This window comes from Mus pahari, chromosome 8 (assembly GCF_900095145.1).
Source record: "Mus pahari chromosome 8, PAHARI_EIJ_v1.1, whole genome shotgun sequence".
NCBI classification, from domain to species: domain Eukaryota; kingdom Metazoa; phylum Chordata; class Mammalia; order Rodentia; family Muridae; genus Mus; species Mus pahari.
The window spans coordinates 68,953,812-68,975,946 of NC_034597.1; the positions used below are offsets into that span (position 1 = coordinate 68,953,812).

The window sequence follows — 22,135 nt, forward strand, 5'->3', positions numbered from 1 at the left end:
AAAGAGAATAAAAAAGCAAAGAAAACAACTTCATGAAACTCGTGGGCAAAGGAAAGTCTTCATGAAGGAAGAATGACCAAGGCTGTCAGTACAGGTTTATAATCCTGGTTATTTGAGAGGATTAGGCAGAAGTAATGGCAAGCTCAAGGCCTTTCTGAGATAAACAGCTACTTCAAAGCCAGCCTAGTTAATGTACCTTCTATCAAAAGAAGACAAGAAGGAAGAGGGTGTGAAGTGGGAGCTAGGAACATAGCTTAGTGGTAGAGCAATTTATCTAGCATGTACAAGGCCCTGAGTTTAATCCACATTACAACACACACAAGAAAAGTAAATTTTCATTGGCCCACCAGTTACTCACCATCTAGTGTAGTACTGACAAGTCATAAGCATTCAAATGCATTTATACTGAATAAACGAGTGTTTAATACTTCTTATACACCTTGAAGGTAGTTCTAACAGTATGTAAGACAGTTTACTTTAAAAAAAAAAAAAAGGTAAAAAAGATGTGTGAAGAAGAAATGGGGAAGAGGTACTATACTGTAATGATTGACATCACTACTTTCATACATGTTCACCTTTGTAGTATTTTAATGTTATAATTTACATAAACACTAAGATTCATTTAAAAACTCTAAAACCCAAACCCACATTTTTAAGTCCCACTGAAAAGACCCTAAGACAATGGACTTACCTTTCGGACAGATGCTTTACTCTTTAGGCGACTATTCCTGAGAGGCTGGAAAGCCGCCATAACTGTATTACTGCAGTGTGTAATATTGTTGAAGAGTAAATCCACAGAATACCTAAAGGAGAGATAGTAAAGAAAACAACTTTACTCATCTTTGTGATTCAAGCAAGCATTTTATGCTACATAATTTCTTCAAATATAGGCATTTAAAGAAAACCCTGAACACAAACACTAAGACCTAAATGCTTCTTTAGCACCCATGGATATGCACATGGGGGTAGGGGATGAAAAACAGGTGAATATGAGCACCTTAATGGAATACAAAAGTATTATGAAATATTTTTAGAATCACTATAGTTTGCTATTACATTCAATTGCACTGCCACCTTAGCTGCAAAATCTTAACAAATATCATTGGGAAAACGTTTATAAACTTGGATACTGTCACAGAAGAAATCCATTTTCATAGCCAGAGTCACTCATCTATCCCGAAGCAACACTAAATGGGGCAGGCACTATTACCCCTTCAACAGAAGGCTTTAAAACTATATAAATGAGAATATAAAATTTGTACATATATTATAAAATTACAGATGAACAAAAACAAAATTGTTATCTGGAAGTTTAAGAGTATACCAATGACCAGAACTCAGAAAATAATCTGTAGAATTATACACCTTACACACAAAACTCCTTAATATTCACTTTTACGTGATGCTTTCATAAAATTTTGGGGGGACTTCAATGGACTCAAACACTACGCAGCCAGCCAACTGTTCTATCTCAGTGTAGAAAACTATCTGTTCACTAAGGTCTGTTTGTACCACACACACTGAAGATGGTGAGAAGACAGTGGTCTTGTTGGACCCAAGCTTTGGAGGGAAATATTTGATTATAGTAAAGGCTGGAAGTAGAGAACTGAATTCTAAGTAACAAAATCCAGAAAATTACAGGAATAAATATTTAAGAAAATCTCACATAAGTTTCAATTATCTCCGGTTAACCAAACTTCAAGGCGTGCCTATCTGAGGTATCCAAGACAGTGTCTTCAGCACAACTTCATCCTAGTCCTTGCCCCAGAATTAAAAAGGCTCAATTTTACTAAGGTTCTAATTTTATATTCTATTTTCATACTCTTACTATAGAGGTATGAGCACACAGCACACATCATCTTAGTCACTGCCCTATTGCTGTGAAGAGACACCATGACCAAGGCAGCTCTTGTAAAAGAAAGCATTTGATTGAGGGCTTGCTTAGAGTTTCAGGTATTTAGTCAATTATCATCATGGTGAGGAACATGGGGCCATGTCACTTTGTATTTAACTTAAGCCAAACACCTACCAAAAGACTATCTGTGCAACGTAAGAGAGAACCAGTCTGGAATAACATAGCACTCTTCTAAGGAAGAGAAAGGCATGTAGAGGACAAAGAGAAATGCAAGGGATGATCCCCTCATGCTATAGATCTAGGAAGACTCGTAAGTTACAATTGCACAAGAGCGAACATGCACCTTCCCTTAAAGTACTGCCATAGCCAGCACCACGTCACACCTAAGGCCTGCTTATGAACAGACAAGAATCCTAAGAGACAAGCCAAGCACAAGGGAAACACTGCAAGTGGAATGGCTAGAGCTCAGGCAAAACACAGAAAATAAAAACACCACCAATAAAGTACATTTCCTGAGGACAGTACAAAAGCAATATTCATCAGGAAAAACAAGTTTAACACATTTGTTAACCATACATACATATCTAGAATTTTTAAAAAAAAAAAAAATCACAAAATTTATAAAGAGACATGAAAACAATCAGAGAAACAACTATAAAAAACAAAGACCAGAGCTGCGGAGCACTGAACAAATACGCACGCCTCTGATCCTGCAACTTCACATCTCAAAACCACCCTGCACACATGCTTTTGCAAAATACAGTACCAAATATAGCACAGTGCAAGGCTAGTCACTGAACCAGAAACAATACCTAAAAATAATCTAATTTCTCATTGATCCAAATAAGTCCACATATTATATATTACCTAGCTGTGGAAAATGATGGATTTGAATAGTACACATGAAGTGAAGGAGCAGGTTTTCAAAATGCTACAAATGACTTCTGATTAGCAGACTGACACCATCATATATGAATATTTCCACAAGCCTAGGAAACATCTTGAAGACAATGCTGGAAACTGATAATGAGAATTTTTTTATGTTACAAAATTTCATCTAACTGATTTATGGGAAGATGATAAATTATCAAAATAATGCCAGTTCCAGGATGCATCCATTATCCCATTCAGTGTAAAATCTGTAAGTATGTATAAATATAAAATGTAAGTATGTAAATATATATATTGTACATATATACATACATATACATATATACACTCTAAATAGGTACAGATAGTGAGTTTTTTAAATTTTTTCATTGATTCTTCATGAATTTTACATCATGCACCCAATCTCACTCATCTCCCTGTCCCTTCGTATCTGCCCTCAGCCCTCACAACCTCCCCCCCCTCAAAAGAGTATAAAAAATGGGGCTGAAGAAATGGCTCAGCGGTTAAGAGCACTGGCTGCTCTTCCATAAGCCCTGAGTTCAATTCCCTGGTTACCATATGATGGCTCATAACCATCTATAATGGGATCTGATGCCCTCTTGTGGCAAACAGGTATACATGCAGATAGAGCACTCATAAAAATAAATCTTCAAAAACAACAACAACAAAAGAATCTCGGAAGCTGGTGTCAGTGTGTCTCACAGTACACCCTTTTGTCCACACATCTTTACTTGCAAATGTTCATTGCAATAAGTCATTGGTCTGGTCTGAGGCTTCTGGCTTCTGCTATACTATCAACACTGGATCACCACCAGGACTTCTCTCAGATATCCCACTGTCCTGTGTCATGGATATCCTGCAACTTTGGATTTGTGGGAGCAGCACCTTCATGCCATCCAGCAGATCCTAGATGAGGTAGATGTTGGAGTGAGTCAACTTTGATCAAAGCCCTGGATCTGGGCCTGGGTAGCAGCTGAGTTGGTCAGCCCACCAGGCTTCTCACACACACACTACCACGCCAAGCTCTCCAGCACTGCCCAGGCTAGCTCACCCGATGCCACAGACAACAAGGGGCTGGTCCCGCTTCTAACTGTGCTGTTCAGGAGAGGTGCAGAGTGCTGCAGCTAATGAGGAGCAGGACCTGCTCTTCAGCTCTTATGAACCTGGGGTCAGCTCTCCAGTCTGCTGCAGTTGGCAAGAGCAAAGTAGAGAAGGGCATTCCCCCCATCCCACATCACCATGCAGCAGATGAGGGGTGGAACCAGCTCTCCTGTGCTCATATCCTCTAGCCAGTTCACCCATGCTGCCAACACCAGTCAACTCTACTGTGCTGCCTAAGCCAGGTGCCCGGCCACTCTCCCAAGTACTGTAGCCGGTGAGGGGCATGGCCAGCTTTCCAGAGTGCTGTAGCCAGTGAGAGGTAGGGCCAGCTCTGCACAGCCCTTGAACTTCAACATTGTCCCAAGAAGCAGCCCAGACTAGGATTATCCACATGGCCTTTGGTGTTAATGAGTCACATACACTGACACAGACCCCTACTGCTTCATAGCCATGGACCCAGACATGGCCCACAGTGGCAACAGAGGATGGGACTTCCCCATGGCCTGCCTCAGGAGGTGGGGTAGGCTCCTCACATCAGGTTATTCCTCTCCACCTGAGTCTCCAGTTCCACCTCTCTGTCTTTCCCCCCAGTCCAACATATCGGTAGTGGCTCCGGCCAAGGACAAGCCATGCAGCTAGTGCGTCTCTTGGTGTCTTCAGCTCACCCCTGCCACATAGCTTAGTGGCTTGCAAGCCTCTGGATATTTTCCACCCACCCACCCTGGGTGGGCCTCTGGCTTTTTTGGGGGGGGGGGCAGGTTATGGGGACAAACTTATCTTGTAATTTTCTAGAAGCAAATAAATTCCTTAATGATTAAAAACGCAAAACACAACTTCCTAAGCCTTCCTACTTTATCTTTAGCTTAAGAATCATTCAAGTCAATAGCATCTGTAACTTGACCTTTTTTATAATCAGGATTCAGGTGTAAAACACCTTCCAACAGTAACTGTACCCCATGACTCACCCTTCTACACTAGCTCTCAAATGACAACTTGAAAATCAGATTGTTTCTAACACCAAACACAAGATCCAATTTCATCAATTCACTTTACATCCCGCCCACTGCTCCCCTCCCTGGTCACCCCCTCCACATTCCTTCCCTTATCCCCCACCCCATGGGTACCCCCATCCTAGCACTTCAAGCCTCTGTGCAGCCTTAACACTTTTTTTATTCCTTGTCCCCATTGGTTTTCTTTCTAGTTTCCCAAAGATACTTTACCTGTGGTTTGAACTACACGATTAAGTTCCTAGTTTAGAGTTTCAGTTCAGTCCTATGCTTTAGTTTGAATCCCTCTTATCTGAACGTTCTAACTAGACATGGAAGTTAAGTATCTCTGCTATGGTTTGGATGCGGGCTGTTCCCCAGAGGCTCACATCCTAGAGAGCTGGTCACCAGTGTGGTAGAGGTGGTGGAATAGTAGAGCTGGGGCTCTGGGGACCTCTAGGCCCTGGAGGCACAGCATCACAAATGAATTAGTGCTGCTCCATGGCAGTTCTCACTCCCACTGGACCACAGCAAGCACTCCAAGGGCTGCTATAAAGCAGCTCTCTGGCTTCTAGTTCCACCACTCGAAATCTCTTCCCCTCCCACACGCGCAGGCCATGATACTATCTACTATGTAGTGATTTACCCAGAAAGCCCTGACCAGGGGCTGAAAAGGTGGAACTGCTCAATATGGGACTTTCAGTCTCTAAATTTGTGAGCTAAATAAATCTATTCTCTCTAGAAAACAACTCACCTCAAGCATTGTTAGAGCAACACAAAACAGACTAAGCTAAGTATAGTTTAATAAAAATAACTATGTTTAAAGCCAGGTGTGGTAGCACAACCTTTAAGCCCAGCACTGGAAGGCAGAGGCAGGTGGATCTCTGAGTTCAAGGCCACCCTGATCCCTAGAGGGAGTTCTAGGACAGCTAGAACTACACAGAAAAACCCTGTGTCCTGAATAAATAAACAAATGTGAATTAAAAAGTATGCTTAAAACCTGAGTAGAGCTTCTTTACTTATAGTTTATAGTGAAATAACAGCTTCTCCACTGTTATTTCACTATAAACCAGCAAACCAACTCTATAGTCAAGCATGATTTCCCTCAATCCTTACTGGTGATCACAGCTAATCAGTTACAAATCCCTCATCTGTCATGTTCTAAAGACCACTCACTTTTCATGCATCTTCCAGGCCCTCTAAAGAAAGCTTGACTCATCCCTCATCTTTCCCATTACTCACCATGTCCTCTATGCTCTCCAAGTGGTTTATCCATTACTCTTTGGGTCCACTGTACACATCTCTTTTGTGACTCAGGGGATTAAATTTGTATTTGAAAATGGTAGGACTCAACTGCTTGCTAAATAAAAAACAATTTTATGATTGCATACATTTTTAATGTTAGGTTCAGGGCTGAAGCAGGACTAAGAGGTCAAGACTGGTCTAGGCAAGACTCTCAAAAAAAAAAAAAAACTTAAAGTGCAAAGTATACTTAAATGTTCAAGTAGGTATGCCTACATTTAATGTCTTTTTAAGTTTATTAACAAGTTCTACTGTGTTTGAGATATGTAATAAATGTTCTAAATATATTTCAACACGTACCAAATGGCCAAGTGTTAAATTTAACTTTCCATTGAACTACAATAAATCAGTACAACATACATATAAAACACTGGTTTTTCAAACATCAGACAGCAGCAATGCAGGGTGTATCTGATCCCTCAGAAAGGAAACACTGCCTGCCAGCTACTTCCAGGCCACAACACAGTGAGTCTTGGAGACAATGCTGGCTCATGTTATAGAACAGCATATTAAAGGAAGAACGCAATGGCAGCAAGTGCTCCAGAGGTCTGAAGGAAGGTTTCCTGGAACTGTTAGCTAAATACAAACTGGGCATCTGAGGTTGAGAAAGGATCCAAGAGCAGCGTACCAAGCAACACTCAGGACCAAACAGGGTTAGGAATACTTCAACTCTCCCTAACAGAGCAGGGAAAAGCAACACTCCTGTAGCCCATCAGACAGCATGCAGCCTCCACAGAAGCCACCCACATTGGGAGCACTAACAAAACCTAAACATGGACCTTGAAACAACCCTACAGAATCTAACTGAGCATTCCAACTGCAGCCAGCTCTCTGGAAAAGTGCACTTCGAGGAGGCAATAAGGAAAAACTCAACGGTGGGCAGACAATATACAAAGGAGAGAAATCTAACAGGGAGAGAAAAATGGGCAACAACTGCACACCTAGAATTGATACACTGGAAAAAATGAGAGATGAGGACGGAGAACAGAGAAACCATGGAATCAGTGTTAGGGTATGTGATGGCCAAGCCTGGTTGTCAACTTAACTTTGTCTGGAATCAATGAAAACCCAGGTAGCTGGACACACCTTGTTTAAATCACCTGAGGTGAGAAGATCTGCCTGAAATCCAAGTCCTCTGAGGCATAAGACCCACCCCCTAAATCTGGGCTATGCCTTCTGGTGGCAGCCTAAAAAAAAAAAAAGGACTTGAAAGAGGGAAGTCTGCTTTTTTACCTGCTTGCTCACCTTTGCTGGCAAGTTCATCTATCCTGTTGCTGAGGCACTGATTCACTGATACTAACGTCTACTTCTGCAGGATTCCAGCATGGACTTGAAGACCAGCCAGACACTAAACATCAAGGACTGAACAACTACTGGACTTTGGTTTTTTTTTTTCCTTTAGGAGCGGCCACTTTTGGACCAGCCAGTCCACATCCTGTACGCCACACTAATAAATTTCCCTTTAATACACATTAACACATTCAATAAATTATGTTCCTCTAGAGAATCAACTAATACTGTGCTCCATACAGTTAAGAGGGAAGAATACATGATCACAATAAAGGAAGAACCACAAGACACCATACTAAAGCAGAACTTCTGAGAATGCAAGAAGGGGAACTCTGCAGATGAGCAGATTAAGCTGAGAGGAGTGGATGGGGAGATGGGAGAGAGGATGAGGTGAAGGGTTAACCAAAACCAAAGATTATGAAAAATGCCATATACATGCTTGATAAAACTAAGTATGAAGAGGCAGCCTGCATAGGTTATTAAGTGAACAATTCAATGCCAGGGTGGGATACCTCCTTATGAGTTGTTAGTCAAAGAGTTTCTACAGTCAACAAAACAATACAGGTAACTGCCACTGCTGGTGGTTGCTGGTAGACCATATTACTGAAGATACCGCATGGAACTGAAATAGAAGCTTCCTCCCTGCTGGTTAGCTCTAATAGTGCTGGAAGGTGCTATGTAGGTTGTTGGGGGTGGATTTTCATCAACAGGCTTATTCATCTGTACTACATTACTAACCTGCCAGGCAAGATCTGCCCACTGATGAAATAAAGGCAAATTATGGGAATAACCAATGACTTTCTAACTGGAACAAGAGGGAGTTCACATCTGGCACTACAAACCAAGGCCCTGACAGCTGGTGGGTCACAGGCCCTAGTGAGGAAGCTATAGCTATAGTTTTACAGAATGATGTGCCCACCAAATTATCTTCTAAATACTCTGTTTAGCTCCACAAATCAATGATGTACAGTGGTAAACTCAGCCTAACAACCAGACAACGATGAGAATAACTGACTACTGAATGCTCAGGAGATCTACATTACCCTTCTAACTCAGAGAACATCAACAGAGAGGATGCTGTACTCCCTACATGACTTGTCATGGCACTCTTGAACTCAAAGAAGCTGTACTCAACTAGACCAGACCTACATAAAACTGGGCCCATTGACATTTGTTTCAAAGAAGGGACTCACAAGGCTCAACCCCTCCCTGAGGATTTATAGGCAGTTAAAAGTAGTGATGGAACAGGGTTCCTCAAGACCTCCCCCTCACCAACAATGGATGGGCAGTAAATGGTTGATGAGGGACAGTGAGAGATTTCCTTTAGTGTTGTAGCCACTGGTGAGGAGCTAGAGTCCTGTAAACAATTCCTCACCTATATTATGCAAGCAACCCTACTGGAACTCACTGGGTCATCAAAAAGTCATCAAAGTAGAAAGAGACTAGCTGGAAAGAGAAAGGGAGTCACCAGGAGTGGGAGGACATAATAAGTTAATGGAGTGAATATGATTAATACATTATATTCATGTACAAAACTGTCATGACACTGTGTAATTTCTATATTAATAAAAACGTCAAAAATAAGGGAGGTATCTCTAAAATGAAAAACATGCTAGATGCACTGACAGCAGGGTTAGAACTGAAGTGAGACTGTAGATAATATAATAGAAAATATCACAGCAAAACACAGGGATTCAAAAACAGGCAATTCCGCAGCATCAGAACCTATTAAGCATTATTAAAAAAAAAAAAAAAAGTAGGTACATGGAGTCCTAAAGGTCAGGTGGGGGATAGAACCAAAAACAGGAAGGCCAAGCAGTCTAGAATTGGTCTAAAATGTACCAAATTTGATGAAAATAATGGCAGACCCAAGAAAATTCAATAAATATTTTAACAAATTAAAAACCACCCATGTGAATCATAACCACATTGCTAGAAACAAAAGTCCATCGTCCCAGCAGTGAGGAAGGAGAGTGACGGGGCCAGCAGGCCTGACACCTAGGCAGCCCGAAGCAGGGCAATGACATCAGCTCTAACAATGGAAAGAGGGGAAAGTGTTGACAGACACACATGATAAAAAAATACCTTTCAAAGATTAAGACAAAATAAAATTCTTCTCACTAATCAAAGAGCTGTGAGGATTCATCATCAGCTGATCACAAGAAATTAACTATGAAAAGAAGTTCTTCAGGCAAAGAAAAACAATACCAGATGGGACCTGGACCTACCAAAGTAATAATGAAGGATGAAATGTCAAAAACAGAGATATAAGAGTATTTCCTCAGTCGTAGTTGCTTTAAAAAAAAATAACGTTAAAAATAGCAATTGATTAGACACTGACATGAACAGCACGACAGAGAGAACAAAGGATGTGGTGGGTGAGCAGTGAGAAGGCAGCCATTAGATGCAATGTCACGTATGAAATAGTATTGTGTGAAAAAGGGCTGTGTGGAGCTAAAGCTATAAACCCTACAGTGGCCATCAGAGAAACCAAAGAGAATTAACAAAACTAGTGAGCAGTTGGAGGATACGGGTGATGCCATCCTCTCCTGCAGAGACAAGGCTAAGGCTCACCTCACCTCATGGCATGGCAATAGTATGGCAAGGCAGGACTCACAAGCTGGTTCCTCCCTCAGGCACAGACCTGTTGCTTGACTTACTAAATCTAAAAATACCCCAACTATCCCCTGCTTTCCAAAACAATAGCCAGTTATATTAAGGAGAAAGAACATTTCTACAATGACTAAGACACTTGCTTTCTGATAGTCTCTGGTTTTTTATATTTTACTCCTAAGTCAACCCATTCTTGCATGTACAAGATACATCTTGTTCTTACCACCATAATGGCTAGATCAAGTCTTTGCTGAAGGGGTGGACCTATATGTCCTCTGGATGCCAGCAGACCTACCCAGCTGTGAAAATCAACTCTCCAGAAGTCATCTCAAGTACCTGGCGGAGCAAAGCTGACTCTAGCACTTAGGACTACGGTGCCTTGTATTACAGTTAAATGGACACATCTATGCCTTGCATTACTACTAGCAACACTCACCCGCCAGCCCTTAAGTGTCTAAGTGACTGTGCCTAAGACACACCAGCAGGAAACCTTTCAGTCAAGAGTTCACTTACACCCAAGGCCAGGCCTTACTTATCTCTCTGCACTCCTCAAAGGCCTTATCAAAAACAAAGTCATCAAAAACCATACTTACCGAACTGAACAAACTGGAAGATGAAGGAATTGTCAAGCATATGAAATTGAGGGACATGTGCTAACAGGTGACATCACCGAATGACAAGCCGGGCACTTAGACAAGAACTGTTTGAAGGTAACCATATTTGTTTTCTTAAACAGCCATAGAAAAATGTCACTGATCTTTCAACCACATTTCAGGTTTGGCTTCTCTTTTAAGCACAGCCAGCCACTGGTATTTCAAGTATCAGGGCCTTGTTGACAGATATTAAGTATGAACTGTAACTCCCTCTAAAGCGATTGTAAATACAACTTCAAAAAGAAAATACACAAACTAAAACCTTAAGAGTTATTGTCAGCCCGGTGGTAGTGGTGTACAAACTTTAATCCCAGCACTTGGGAGTCAGAGGCAGGCAGATTTCTGAGTTCAAGGCCAACCTGGTCTACAGAGTGAGTTCCAGAACAGTCAGGGTTACACAGAGAAACCCTGTCTCAATAAACCAAACAAACAAACAAATAAACAAAAAGAGTTACTGTCAGTGTGATCATGCTGTCAAGACCATACCATTATGTTCTTATTATAATGCATTATCCTCTGCAAGATTGTTTCTAAACAAAATCCTGGTAGATTTTGGAATCATGGAACACCTGCAACTCCCTACATTACATTAACAGTACATTACTGAAAAGCACTGCAGATATAGAAAGTCTCTGCCCCTGGCTGTGAGGAGCAAAACTGTGAGTGAATCTGACACACAAGACGTGCTGCTTGGCTCACAGGAGAGCCCATATAAGCCTGCACAGAGGCCATTCACTAATAGGATATATAAGGAGCAATTTAAAAAGATAGAATGTGAAATATGAAGTTAAGGTTTGAACTTAAGAAAAGCATAGGAGGGGCTGGAGAGATGGCTCAGCAGTTAAGAGCACTGACTGCTCTTCCAGAGGTCCTGAGTTCAATTCCCAGCAACCACACGGTGGCTCTGTAATGGGATTCGATGCACTCTTCTGGTGTTTGTCTGAAGATGGCTACAGTGTACTCATATAAATAAAAATAAAATCTTAAAAAAGAAAAGAAAAGCAGAGCCTTCACCAATTACACAATGGTTGGAAGATGGCAGTATCCAAAAATAAACTAATAAACAGATTTACTTAATGTTAAACCTGGAAATGTTACTCTCAGACTCATTCACATATCCAGAATTTAGAGCTGAGCCAAGACAGTAGAAGAGAATATGAGATTAACCAAAATCTAAAGGAATAATCTACTATCAACAGTTCAAGGCAGGTAAAAAGGAGAAGAAAGCAGTGGGGAACCACAATTATGTGGCAATCTAAAACACAGGTGGTAGAAATTTTTAAGAAATAATTCTTAAACTATTGTATGGTCAGCACTAGACTGAAAAGAAAAATGAAAATTTCTTCTCTGAACACTCCAGACGCCCAGTCCACAGTCAGCAACAAAACAGTACACATCATACTTCTGCACGATAACTGCCATCTGCCAGCTAGAAAGAAACAGTTTACACATGTGACTCTAGAATTCTCACGGTATCAGCATGCCCATTACAGAAACTGCTTTAAGCAGCCTGTCCAACCTAACAAACCCAGGATAACCTGTCCTGGAAAGGGACCACTGAATCCAGTTTACAACTCTAGGTAGCTGAGACCAAGGGAAATGCTGGGCTTAGGGGAAGAACTCCAACTCCAAGATACAACAGTACACCATAGGTATCCATCATCTCCTCCCAACTACAGACCTTGCTGAAGCCGTCTGAGAAGCTCAAGTCCTTTTTAGGACTACAGTCTGGTTCCCCACCCTCCATCTCCTAGTCCCCATCTTCCTACCCCACACTACAACCAACCTGACAAGAAGTGGAAAGCTGACCATGACTGAGAGTCATGAAGAGGTCTCCAGGCCACTGAGCTAGAATCACAAACTGGACCTTAGCATCAGTGCTCCAACAATATGACAAATGCCTTTTTAAAGTAAGCTAATTCTAATAGCTTTTTTATTCTGGCAGCCAAAAACTCCTCAAACCATTAAGGAAGGTCAAAGGAAAAGCACCAAGTAAGCAGAGGCTAATCCAAATCTGTATGCTTCCTCCTTCTGTCAAGTCTAGTCAATAATCATACATTCTAAATGCGTATCTCCAAGAGGTCATGTTCAATTAATTTCTTCCTGTAAGGATGAACAGAAAAAAATGAAAATATATGGATCTGCCCCATTTGCTTTTAAGATGGTAAAGCATGTTTTCACTGTGCCAGAATGCCAGTGTATGTCCAACTACCATGCAAGCTAAACTCAAGAGTTCGCTAACCTGGCTCAACACTCATTCTCTCTGAGTGGTTAATTTTTTTTTTTTTTTTAAACTACTGGGGCCACTTCACAAAAAGAAAAAAATGAAAAAAAAAAAAAAAACACTTTACATAAGTAACTGCTCCATCCAAAGTTACTTCAATTGCTTTCCAAACACAAGACAAAGCAACCATTGCCCAGAAAGTCTGAAACCCTTGACACAAGTTAGAAAGACTAGCAACGAAGTCTTTCTCTCTCACTTTGCCACGATGAGTGGAAGGGAACTTTTGTGATCTCCTTTGCCCATTCACCTAAGTTTTTCATATCTTCCTGTGTGACTAGAATTCCCCTATTTATAACTGGAAATTTCCCTTTATACAACCTGCTGGGTATGATCTGAATTGGCTGACTTCCTTTCCCAGACACTAAGTCTTTGGAATTAAAATCAAATGTACCATCCTTTCTCTCAGACGCAGCCCTGGAACTCAGAGGCCTGAGAAGGCTAGCAAATCTCTCACCACAGTTCTGGGGCTCCAACTTCAGTATCTTCAACAATTGAGAAACATCACTGGGGACAGAGTATATACTGCCAATTCCTTTCCAGGCAGATCAGTTGAGCAGTTCTGTAGCTGTCTATATTGGCCACAGCTCAGCTTATAAACCCACTGTCTTCCCCAATTCCCTCATATCCCTTTATCCCTCATAAGTCAGTTACTAACTACACAACTAATTTGCTTAATTTACTGCCAACCCATGATTCACAGTTCTGCCTAGAAAACCCAATTAAGTATGAATAACCAGGTTATTCCTTGAAAAAAAAATGCTTCTATAGTTTGAAAGATTAGGTGGCACTATTTAAAATGACATCAATCATACCAGGCACTGGGCTGCCTTTTACCAACACACACACACACACAAACACACACACACACACACACACACACACACGCACTCACATACGCACACCAAACAAACGCGAAGACATGAAAACAAAATCACCTTTGCATGAATAAATACTTCATCTTTCCTGATATCCTCATTTTTAAATATTTTCATACATGACAAAATTGAGTATCAATATAAATAACACTGCTAACAAGGTGAGAAAGATGCAAAGGAAACAAGCGATTTAGAGGCAAATGAATAATCACAAGGCTATAAAGAACTGCGAATATTAACTCCAGTATGCGCCAAGGCCATTAGCGAGGTGTCTCAGCAGTATTGCTCACCGCGAAATGCCTTAATGCCTAAAGCCAAGCCACCTCCAACTAATAGGGTTTTTTTTTTCTGTTTAAAGACCGTAAGCAGAGCTTTAAAAAGGACTGTCACCAAGCCATACCAGGGGCTTAGATTGTACTGTCACTGTGGTCCGGCCAGCCCATTTTCTATTTGATAGCGCAATTCAGATGCTTGGCCAGCCTGGAGGCGACTTGACAGCGAATGCAAACAGCAGCATCTGGGGTTAGGGCAGCGCCGGGGACCCGGGCTCGGACGCTGACAGGGAAGGATGCTGCTGCGGAGGACAAAGTGCACCGTCCTCCCGCCCGCGCCCCACGCAGCGAGGCCACGGCGCCCGGCCGCGTCTGGACCCGGCCCTCCTCCGGCTCCCCGTCCCCTGCCCTGCTCACCCGGCGGCACAGCCTCTCAGCTCCCGGGCATGTCAGCCTCCCGTCACGGCCCGCAACGCCCGGTGGCGCGAGCCGCAGCGCAGCGGCGCTCCCCCTCGCCCGCCCCAGCCCGCGACGCCACCGCCGCCGCCTCCCCACGCCGCCCACTCACTCTCGCGAGAGCCGTCGCACCTCTCGCGAGAACGACCCCGTGGCCGAGCCCGCGCAAAAGGAACAAGGGGTGGGGGGGACGGAGAGAGGATATCTTCCCACGTGCTCCGGAGGGCAAAGCTGCGGGTCGCCCGTCACGTGACGCGGAGGCGCCCTCTCCATTGGCTAGGTGGCCCTCGGCCCGTGGGAGCTTTAAACCCCGAGCTGACCTACGAACTCTCGGCTGACGTCTTGTGCGCTTCCTGGTGCGTTGCCTTGGGAACGGCTTAACCCTTTCCTCTGGCAAGCGCCCGAGCCCAGGATGCTGGCATCCCATCCGCCCCCCTAGACCTTCCTGGGGCTGGTTTCCCACGACATCAGGGGTCCAAGCACAGCACCATCCTTCAGGATGGTTCTGCCCGGTTCCCAACATCATCAGGGAAAACCACTGGGGAAGCACCAGGCCTTGGGCCCAATCGGAACCTCTGGAGTCAGTCTAAAGGGTGGTGCACTTCCCAACCCCACGGGCCATTGAAATTGGAAAATAAGGCTTTGACCACCAAGAAGCCTAGCCTTGGGTGACAAGCTGCGTGACTCCTGTTTAAATCGGAGGGATCCCTGCAGTCATGTTGCATGGTCTCCTCAAGGACATCCGGTCCTCAAACTGGCTGAGAGATGAGAAAGACATTTTGAAGTAGATGCTCCTTGTCTTGTCCTCTTTAGAGGAGAGAGACAAGAAAGAGTACAGTCATATCTTCGTTCTCTTCAACAGCTTTTGACTGCTTTCCTTACACGTTTTAGGCATAATTCCAGGTTGTCTATTGAACCATGAAGTCAAATAGACTAGGTTGTTGAGATCTGGGGCGCGGNTGGGGGGGGGGGTATCTGTAGGTGTTAACTCACAGATTATCATCTGATGGTGGTGGTTACAGCTGGGCCACTGCTTGGGGGTGGTGCCCTTGTGGGAGGAAAGATTCAGGAGGTGATTTGGATAGCAGACCTACGAAAATGGGAGAGAAGAGCATGGCTAGCAGAAAGTAGGAGAGTTCACAAGCCCCAAATTGGGATCTAATCTAGTATATTTGAATAACAAGAAATAAACGTGGGATGATAATAGAGGCTAGATTCCCTCAAGGCTTCATCAACCAAGAAAAGAACTGGGAGTTCAGTCTACAATGAAAAGCTTTGAAGACTTGCTTTTTTAAAGGGGAGAACAATAACAATTAGCTTTAAAAAAAAAAAAAAAAAAACTAGTAAGTTCTTCCCTTAGAGAGTGAATTTTACTGAAGCTGAAGCAGCCGCAAGGACCTCATCCAGGTGAGAGACAATCCTGTGAGAACCAATTTCCAATGACCTTGACAGTCTCCAAAATCTGTTAAGTGCTGGCTGCTGACTTGTATTTAAAATATGTAGATTTTTATCGTTCCGTTGCTTTAAACTACTTGAGAAGCGAATGGCCTGAGAGGCCTCTCTCACCTTTGGCTTTTTGTCCTCCATTTTCACTACACAGGTAGCCGCATCTCTAAGTTAAAACTAAACAAACAAAATAGTGTTCTTTGTAGATATTTATTGGAGTAAGATTAGAAAAGAGGGGTTGGAGGCTGAAAATAAAAAGTTTAATTTAAAACGAAAGAAATGAGGAAGTCTTCCAATATGAAACACGCCACTAACTAGTGACACACGCACATCAAGCCTTTTTATGATCCTGAGTTTCAACTTCCTCCTAATAAAACAAGGCCATTTGGTCTCCACACAGGCTGGCTAAGACTGAATTCTATTTTGTCAAGCTTGCCCTGGCAGAGTAAGCCAGAGAGGGAAATGAACTTTTCTGAAAGACGTAAGAGTCAGCGGGCTGAGCAGGCCAAGTGAAATTGGACCTCACACACGGAGAGACTGTAACTGTGAGCCAGACACCAGGAATGCTTTCCGCAGAAATGCTGGCCTCGGGGTGTGAAAACGGAAGTAGGGCCACCTGCTCAGCCCCATGGTCCCTTCCTCTGGAGCCACTGTGAATCTATGTCACATCCAAAACATTCCCATGGGCCTGATCAAAACAAGGCAATATCTGAATGTTAACACCTTACTCTTTAAGAAGGGAAAATGTGTCAGAAGTATTATTTTAACAAGGCCTTTTTAAAAAAATTCCCCACTCCTTCAAATAAGGTTATTTTAAAGGCTAGTTTGGAGTGCTTTTTGGAATCTGCAGCATTCATAATGATTAATAGAAGCAGCTGCTTGGTATTGCTAATTTAGACAAACAGAGGACTCAACTCTACCTTCCACACATATTAACAGGATCATAAATCATCCAAACTTACTCTAGCAGGGAAGTGATTGTGGTCCCTTTTGCTAGCTGTTTGGAATGCTATGGATATAAAGTGAAAAGTAATGTAAGACCACCTATAGTATTCTTAGTTCTTAGATTCTTTCAAAACATCTTTTACATACACACACATGCATATATATATATATATGCATGTGTGATATATATATATGCATGTGTGTATACACATCTATATATACACATACATATATATAGTTTTACTCCAATATTACTTACATGTCATGCATTTTCATGTCTTATGTATATTCACAGAACTGTGCACCAACATAGTAATCTAATTTTCAAAATGACTTTGTCCTCCCGTTTTTAAAAAACACCCATTAGCAATCAGTAATCCCCTATCTCCTCACCCTCAGTCCTAAGCAATCACAATAATCTTTGTTTCTATAAACTTGCCTAATCTGGGTATTTAATATTCATGAAATTAAATAGCATATGTCCTTTTTGTCAATCTATTCATTTAGTACATTGTTCTCAAGGGTTATAACATGTATCAGGACTTCATTTCTTTTTTATGACATAATGATTCTATTCTATGCATATAGCATAGTTTATTGAGCATCTTATAGTTTTTTTAGACATATGGGTTGTTTTCACTTTGGACTAGTAATAATGTGTACTGAACATCTATCTAACATTTTGTGGCAGATGTTGCTTCCCATTCTTAATTTTTTAAAAATATGTTTATGGGGCTGGAAAGATGGGTCAGCAGTTAGAGCACTGGCTGCTCTTCTGGAAAACCTAGATTAGGTTCCCAGCACCCACATGACAGCTCACAACTGTCCATAACTCTAGTTCCAGGGGACTCATGAACAGTGTGTGGGCACTGCATGCACACTGACATGCATGTATTGGAGTATATGCATATACATATGTGTATGTGTGTGTGCATATACATAATAAATCTTTGTAAAATTGAAGATCATAAATTTGTCTAGTTTACAAAGTCCTTCCTTTCAGTCTGTACACACTTCCTTTGGGCGCCTGCTCTATTAAGCATGTTTAGTGTACCTGCAGGAGTGTTTGTACTCAGACAATTCACATATATCCACAGCATTCGCCTGATTAAATCCTGTGGTTCTCCTCAAGGCCTGTCTTGATTTCGTTGCTTCCATGCCGTTCTCTCTTTCAGGGCCCGACCCTGCTTCGGACCTTGCCTCCTCGCACTCTGCCTTCAGCCCTGCACATCTTTTCTGTTTCCCTCATCTATGGCTGCCCAGAATCCAGGACCTGCCCTCTCTGTTGTCATTTCTGAGGGGAGTCTTGTCCTAACTCCCTCCATGAAGTACATTCCCCTTTAGTGAGGACTCTGACTTTTCTCTGACACACTTGTTTACTGATTTTCATTTGTGTGGTTATATTTAAGTAATGCCCATCTCTTCTGCTAGACCAAAGGATCCAAGCAGGAATCACATCTGTATTTCTTAGCAGTAAAGTCTGGGTAAAAGTTACAATCTAAACTTGTGCTGGCTAAGGGTAGCCAAGGCCAAGGCCTGCTGTAGACTTGTTCTGTTGCAAATTCTTGAAGAATTCAAGATTGAAAAGAAAGGACGGTGTACAAAAGAGTCAAGGCAGCAGGCTGCTAAGTTACAGAACACAGTCTGTTTCTAAGGATGCCTATGAAAGCACCAGAGAAACCCTCTCACAGCCCCAGAAAAATATTTATTTCTTGCTTGTGTTTATAGCCCTGGCTATTGAGCCCAAGGCCTCAGGCACACCAGGCAAGCAGTCGCACACTGAGATATGGCCATCTCCAGCCCAGTTTTTACTTTCTATTCTGAGCTAGTCCTACTATATTAACCCAAGCTGACCTGGAACTCAGTCTGTAGACTAGGCAAGCCTTGAGCGTGGGCTCACCTGAATAGCTGGGATTATAGGCCAGGCCTGGCATCACAGAGATATTTTAGTAAACAAATTGCTAATGTCTCCTCCAATGTAACCTTTTGTAATGAATGAAAAAAAGGTGCTTTCACTTGTAGACATGATCCAGTGGAAACAAGATAGGCACATAGAAGCACTCTGGCCTAGCCACATTGATCTGTTCTTGATCCTATCTGGCACTAAATGACATAGTGCATGCTAAAATCAACTAGTTTGGTCTGGTCCTGTGAAACTGTGCATCCTACACAAAGCTGGCTCCCAGCTTCATCTCTGCATGTCACTCTGACTACAAAGGAAGGCATCGTCTTTCCCCGAAGCTCTGGGGCTTTTCACCAGCAACCTCTGAGAGCCAAAGCAGATCCCATGTCGCTTCCTGTTTGAAAACTTGACTCGCCCTTGGCTGAGTTGCTGGATTCCTCCCTGAGCCACATTGTGTGAGGGACGGACCCAGCTGTCAGTTCACTCGTAAAAAAAAAAAAAAAAAAAAAAAAAAAAAAAAAAAAAAAAAACACGTCAAGCTCTAGTACACATCCTGCAGTTCTTATCTTTGCTTCTTCTTCAGTTTGTTTTTTATGGCTATATGTTAACACAGACTCATGTAGAACATTAGAAAATTTAGGAAGAGACAGTGAAACCCTCTTTACTGTGCATTATCACAGCATTATTATTTGATAATAATCCAATGTTAAAGATTCTGAAAGTAGAAAGATGCAAATTATATCAACCATTGCAATATACTAAGGCCTTTCTAAGCTGAAGTGACGAAGTTCCTACAACCTTTTTGTTTGCTTATTTTTGCTTTGTTTGAAGTGGTGGGGATCCAACCCTGGGTCTTGTACTCTACCACTGAGCTATCTCCTTGGTCTCCATACCTTTGTTTTAAGAGTATATTAACAGGGTTAGTTTTCCATTGTTGTGATAAAATATGATCAAGAGCAATTTAAGGACAAAAGGCATTATTTCAGTTAATAATTCCAGTGCACTGGAGTTCATTAATGGTGGAATGGCCTGGCATGGTGGCAGGAAGAGGAAGTAGATCACATGTTGTCCACACACAGGTAGCAGAGTAAGAGACAGCAAGAAGTGGAGTGAGGTTTATATCCTCAGAGCCTCCACGTGTGTGTGTCTGTGTGTGTGCATGTGTGTACATAAATACATAAACATACTTCTTCCATCAAGACATATGTGTAGCTGTATACATATATATATACATATACATTACATATCATATACTTCATATATATGCATATGTATATACAATATACTCCAGCTCCTGAAGGATCCATAACCTCCCCAAACAAGAGTCATCAACTGAGGACCAAGTGTTCAAATAACTGAACCTATGGGGTTCATTCAAACAATTACAAAGAGTATATACATCATATTACAACCTGTTACTTTGTAGCAAGTCTCTGGACCTATAGAAATACAATTGCACCATTATTAGAATATAGTACCTAGTGATGTTTTAGTATACAGAAAGAGTCATTAACTACTCAAAGGATCCTGAAGCCATGGCTCTGCTTAGCCTTTGTGTGCATGTCAGAAGGGGGTATGTATACTGCGTGTATATATTCATATATACATGTAATTTCTAAAGAGGCCAGCAGAAGGTATCAAATTGTTGTGAGCCAAAATATGTGAGTGCCAGGAACCAAACTCTGGTCCTCTTCAAGAAAAGCAAGCACTCATAAGCACCGAGCCATCTCTCCTGCCCATCATGACTGTTATTAATAAATAGCACAGGGACTAATTCAAAAGCACTGCTCCAAGGTAAGACCTTCTTGACAAGCAAAATAAATTGAAGTGTTATTACATATCATACTCAAATATAATAATTATTCTGATTAAATCATCAAAACCTTAGGTATCAATAATTTCCAATGTATAACAGTCAGGTGAACTTTCTTTTAGGAAAATGTAATGTGTGATTGTCTAAAATTCAAAACCAAGCATTTTTGAAAAGATATATTCAATTCAACTACTTAATAAGATAGTTTCCATTGCCCTGCTTACTTTAAATGACCACCAAATAGAGAAGCCTGAAGCCTTATATAAAGCTGTTTTTAGATGTGACAAATTCAAAAAAATCACGAAAGTTACCAAGGGTTTCAAGAGCATTTAAGGACATCGAAGTGAAGGGATGATGTCTACTCCTGCACGATGAACCTCTTCATCATGTGACAGCACATGCTAAAAGAGTATAGATAACTTCTCTTAGACTATAGGGTTTCAGGTCAGGGCACTTGTTTGTTTTGGGTTTTGGCACGCTCTCACAAGGAGAACAGAGAGAAGAACAGATCTAGAGTGGGCTGATCCTGTGGCCACTGTTCCCAACCATTGGTGGTTCTCCTTTTCGTGTGAGCAAGAGCATCTTCGTTCCACAGTTAATGTGAAATGCCCACATGAGACGAGAGCTTTCGTTAGAGCTCCTGTATGTGAAAGATGGATGTCCTGTGTATACACTTCAGTCATTAGACACTGTGATAAAGCTCTATGGCAAAAGTAGCAGAGCTTAGAAGACACTCTGACTTCAGGAATTCTCTCTTCTACTTGGAATGTTAAAAACCATTGAACTAGACTAGACAGGTATAGCCTGACTCTACACTCTGTCTGTTCTTTGCTTGTTTTAGAGTCTTTGGGGACATCTTAAATAAACATGGCTGATTCCCCACGACAGCACTTACCGAAGCCGGTTCTATAGCCAGTCTTTTATGAACATGAAAGTAGCTACCATCACTGGCCTGCATCATTCCATGGTGAGTCTAAGCTCCTGCATCTGAAGGATGCACCTATTGAAAAAAGAACTGCATGAGCAGCAGCGTGGTACTCAGAACAAAAGAGGCACAGACCCTCCTAGTCTGGGCTAGCCATGCCTCACAGTAATCAAGTGTGTTAGTATCAGAGGTGAGGCGGCTAGGAAACACGTAAGGTACACACTTCAACCTGGTTTTGTTTAACCTATAGAATGGAAGACCTGGGCAGATTATAGAAACTGAGGCTAAACAGCTACTATGCAAGACATGTCCAAAGTTCCTCTTCCTCTTCTAGGAAAAAAAAGACATTTTTGACTCAAATATAAGGTAAAAAATAATAGAACTATCTTCAAATGGAATGGGTAGACCAGGCTAGCCTCAAACTCACAGAGATCTGCCTGTCTCTACTTCCCAAGTGCTGGGATCAAAGATGTCTGCCACCAAGCCTCAAGGAATGGGTTAATTTTACTTTAAAAAAAATGGGTA

The 22,135-nt window shown here is 41.9% G+C and overlaps 1 protein-coding gene across 5 annotated transcripts in view; it reads right to left on the minus strand.

Moving 5' to 3' along the window:
• Akap11 (A-kinase anchoring protein 11) overlaps positions 1-14,738 on the minus strand; it is a 44,285-nt gene extending 29,547 nt beyond the window's left edge. For 4 of the 5 annotated variants that reach the window (XM_029541360.1, XM_029541361.1, XM_029541359.1 and 1 more), the window contains exons 1-2: positions 14,540-14,633; positions 692-803 (exon numbers count right to left, since the gene is read on the minus strand). In XM_029541360.1, the coding sequence (XP_029397220.1) occupies positions 692-751 (60 nt within the window). In that variant the 5' untranslated portion in view covers positions 752-803; positions 14,540-14,633. Of the gene's footprint in view, positions 1-691; positions 804-14,539; positions 14,634-14,690 lie in introns of those variants that run through there. The other variant, XM_029541358.1, reaches the window with a different exon arrangement.
• Between the last annotated feature and the right edge of the window lie 7,397 nt (positions 14,739-22,135).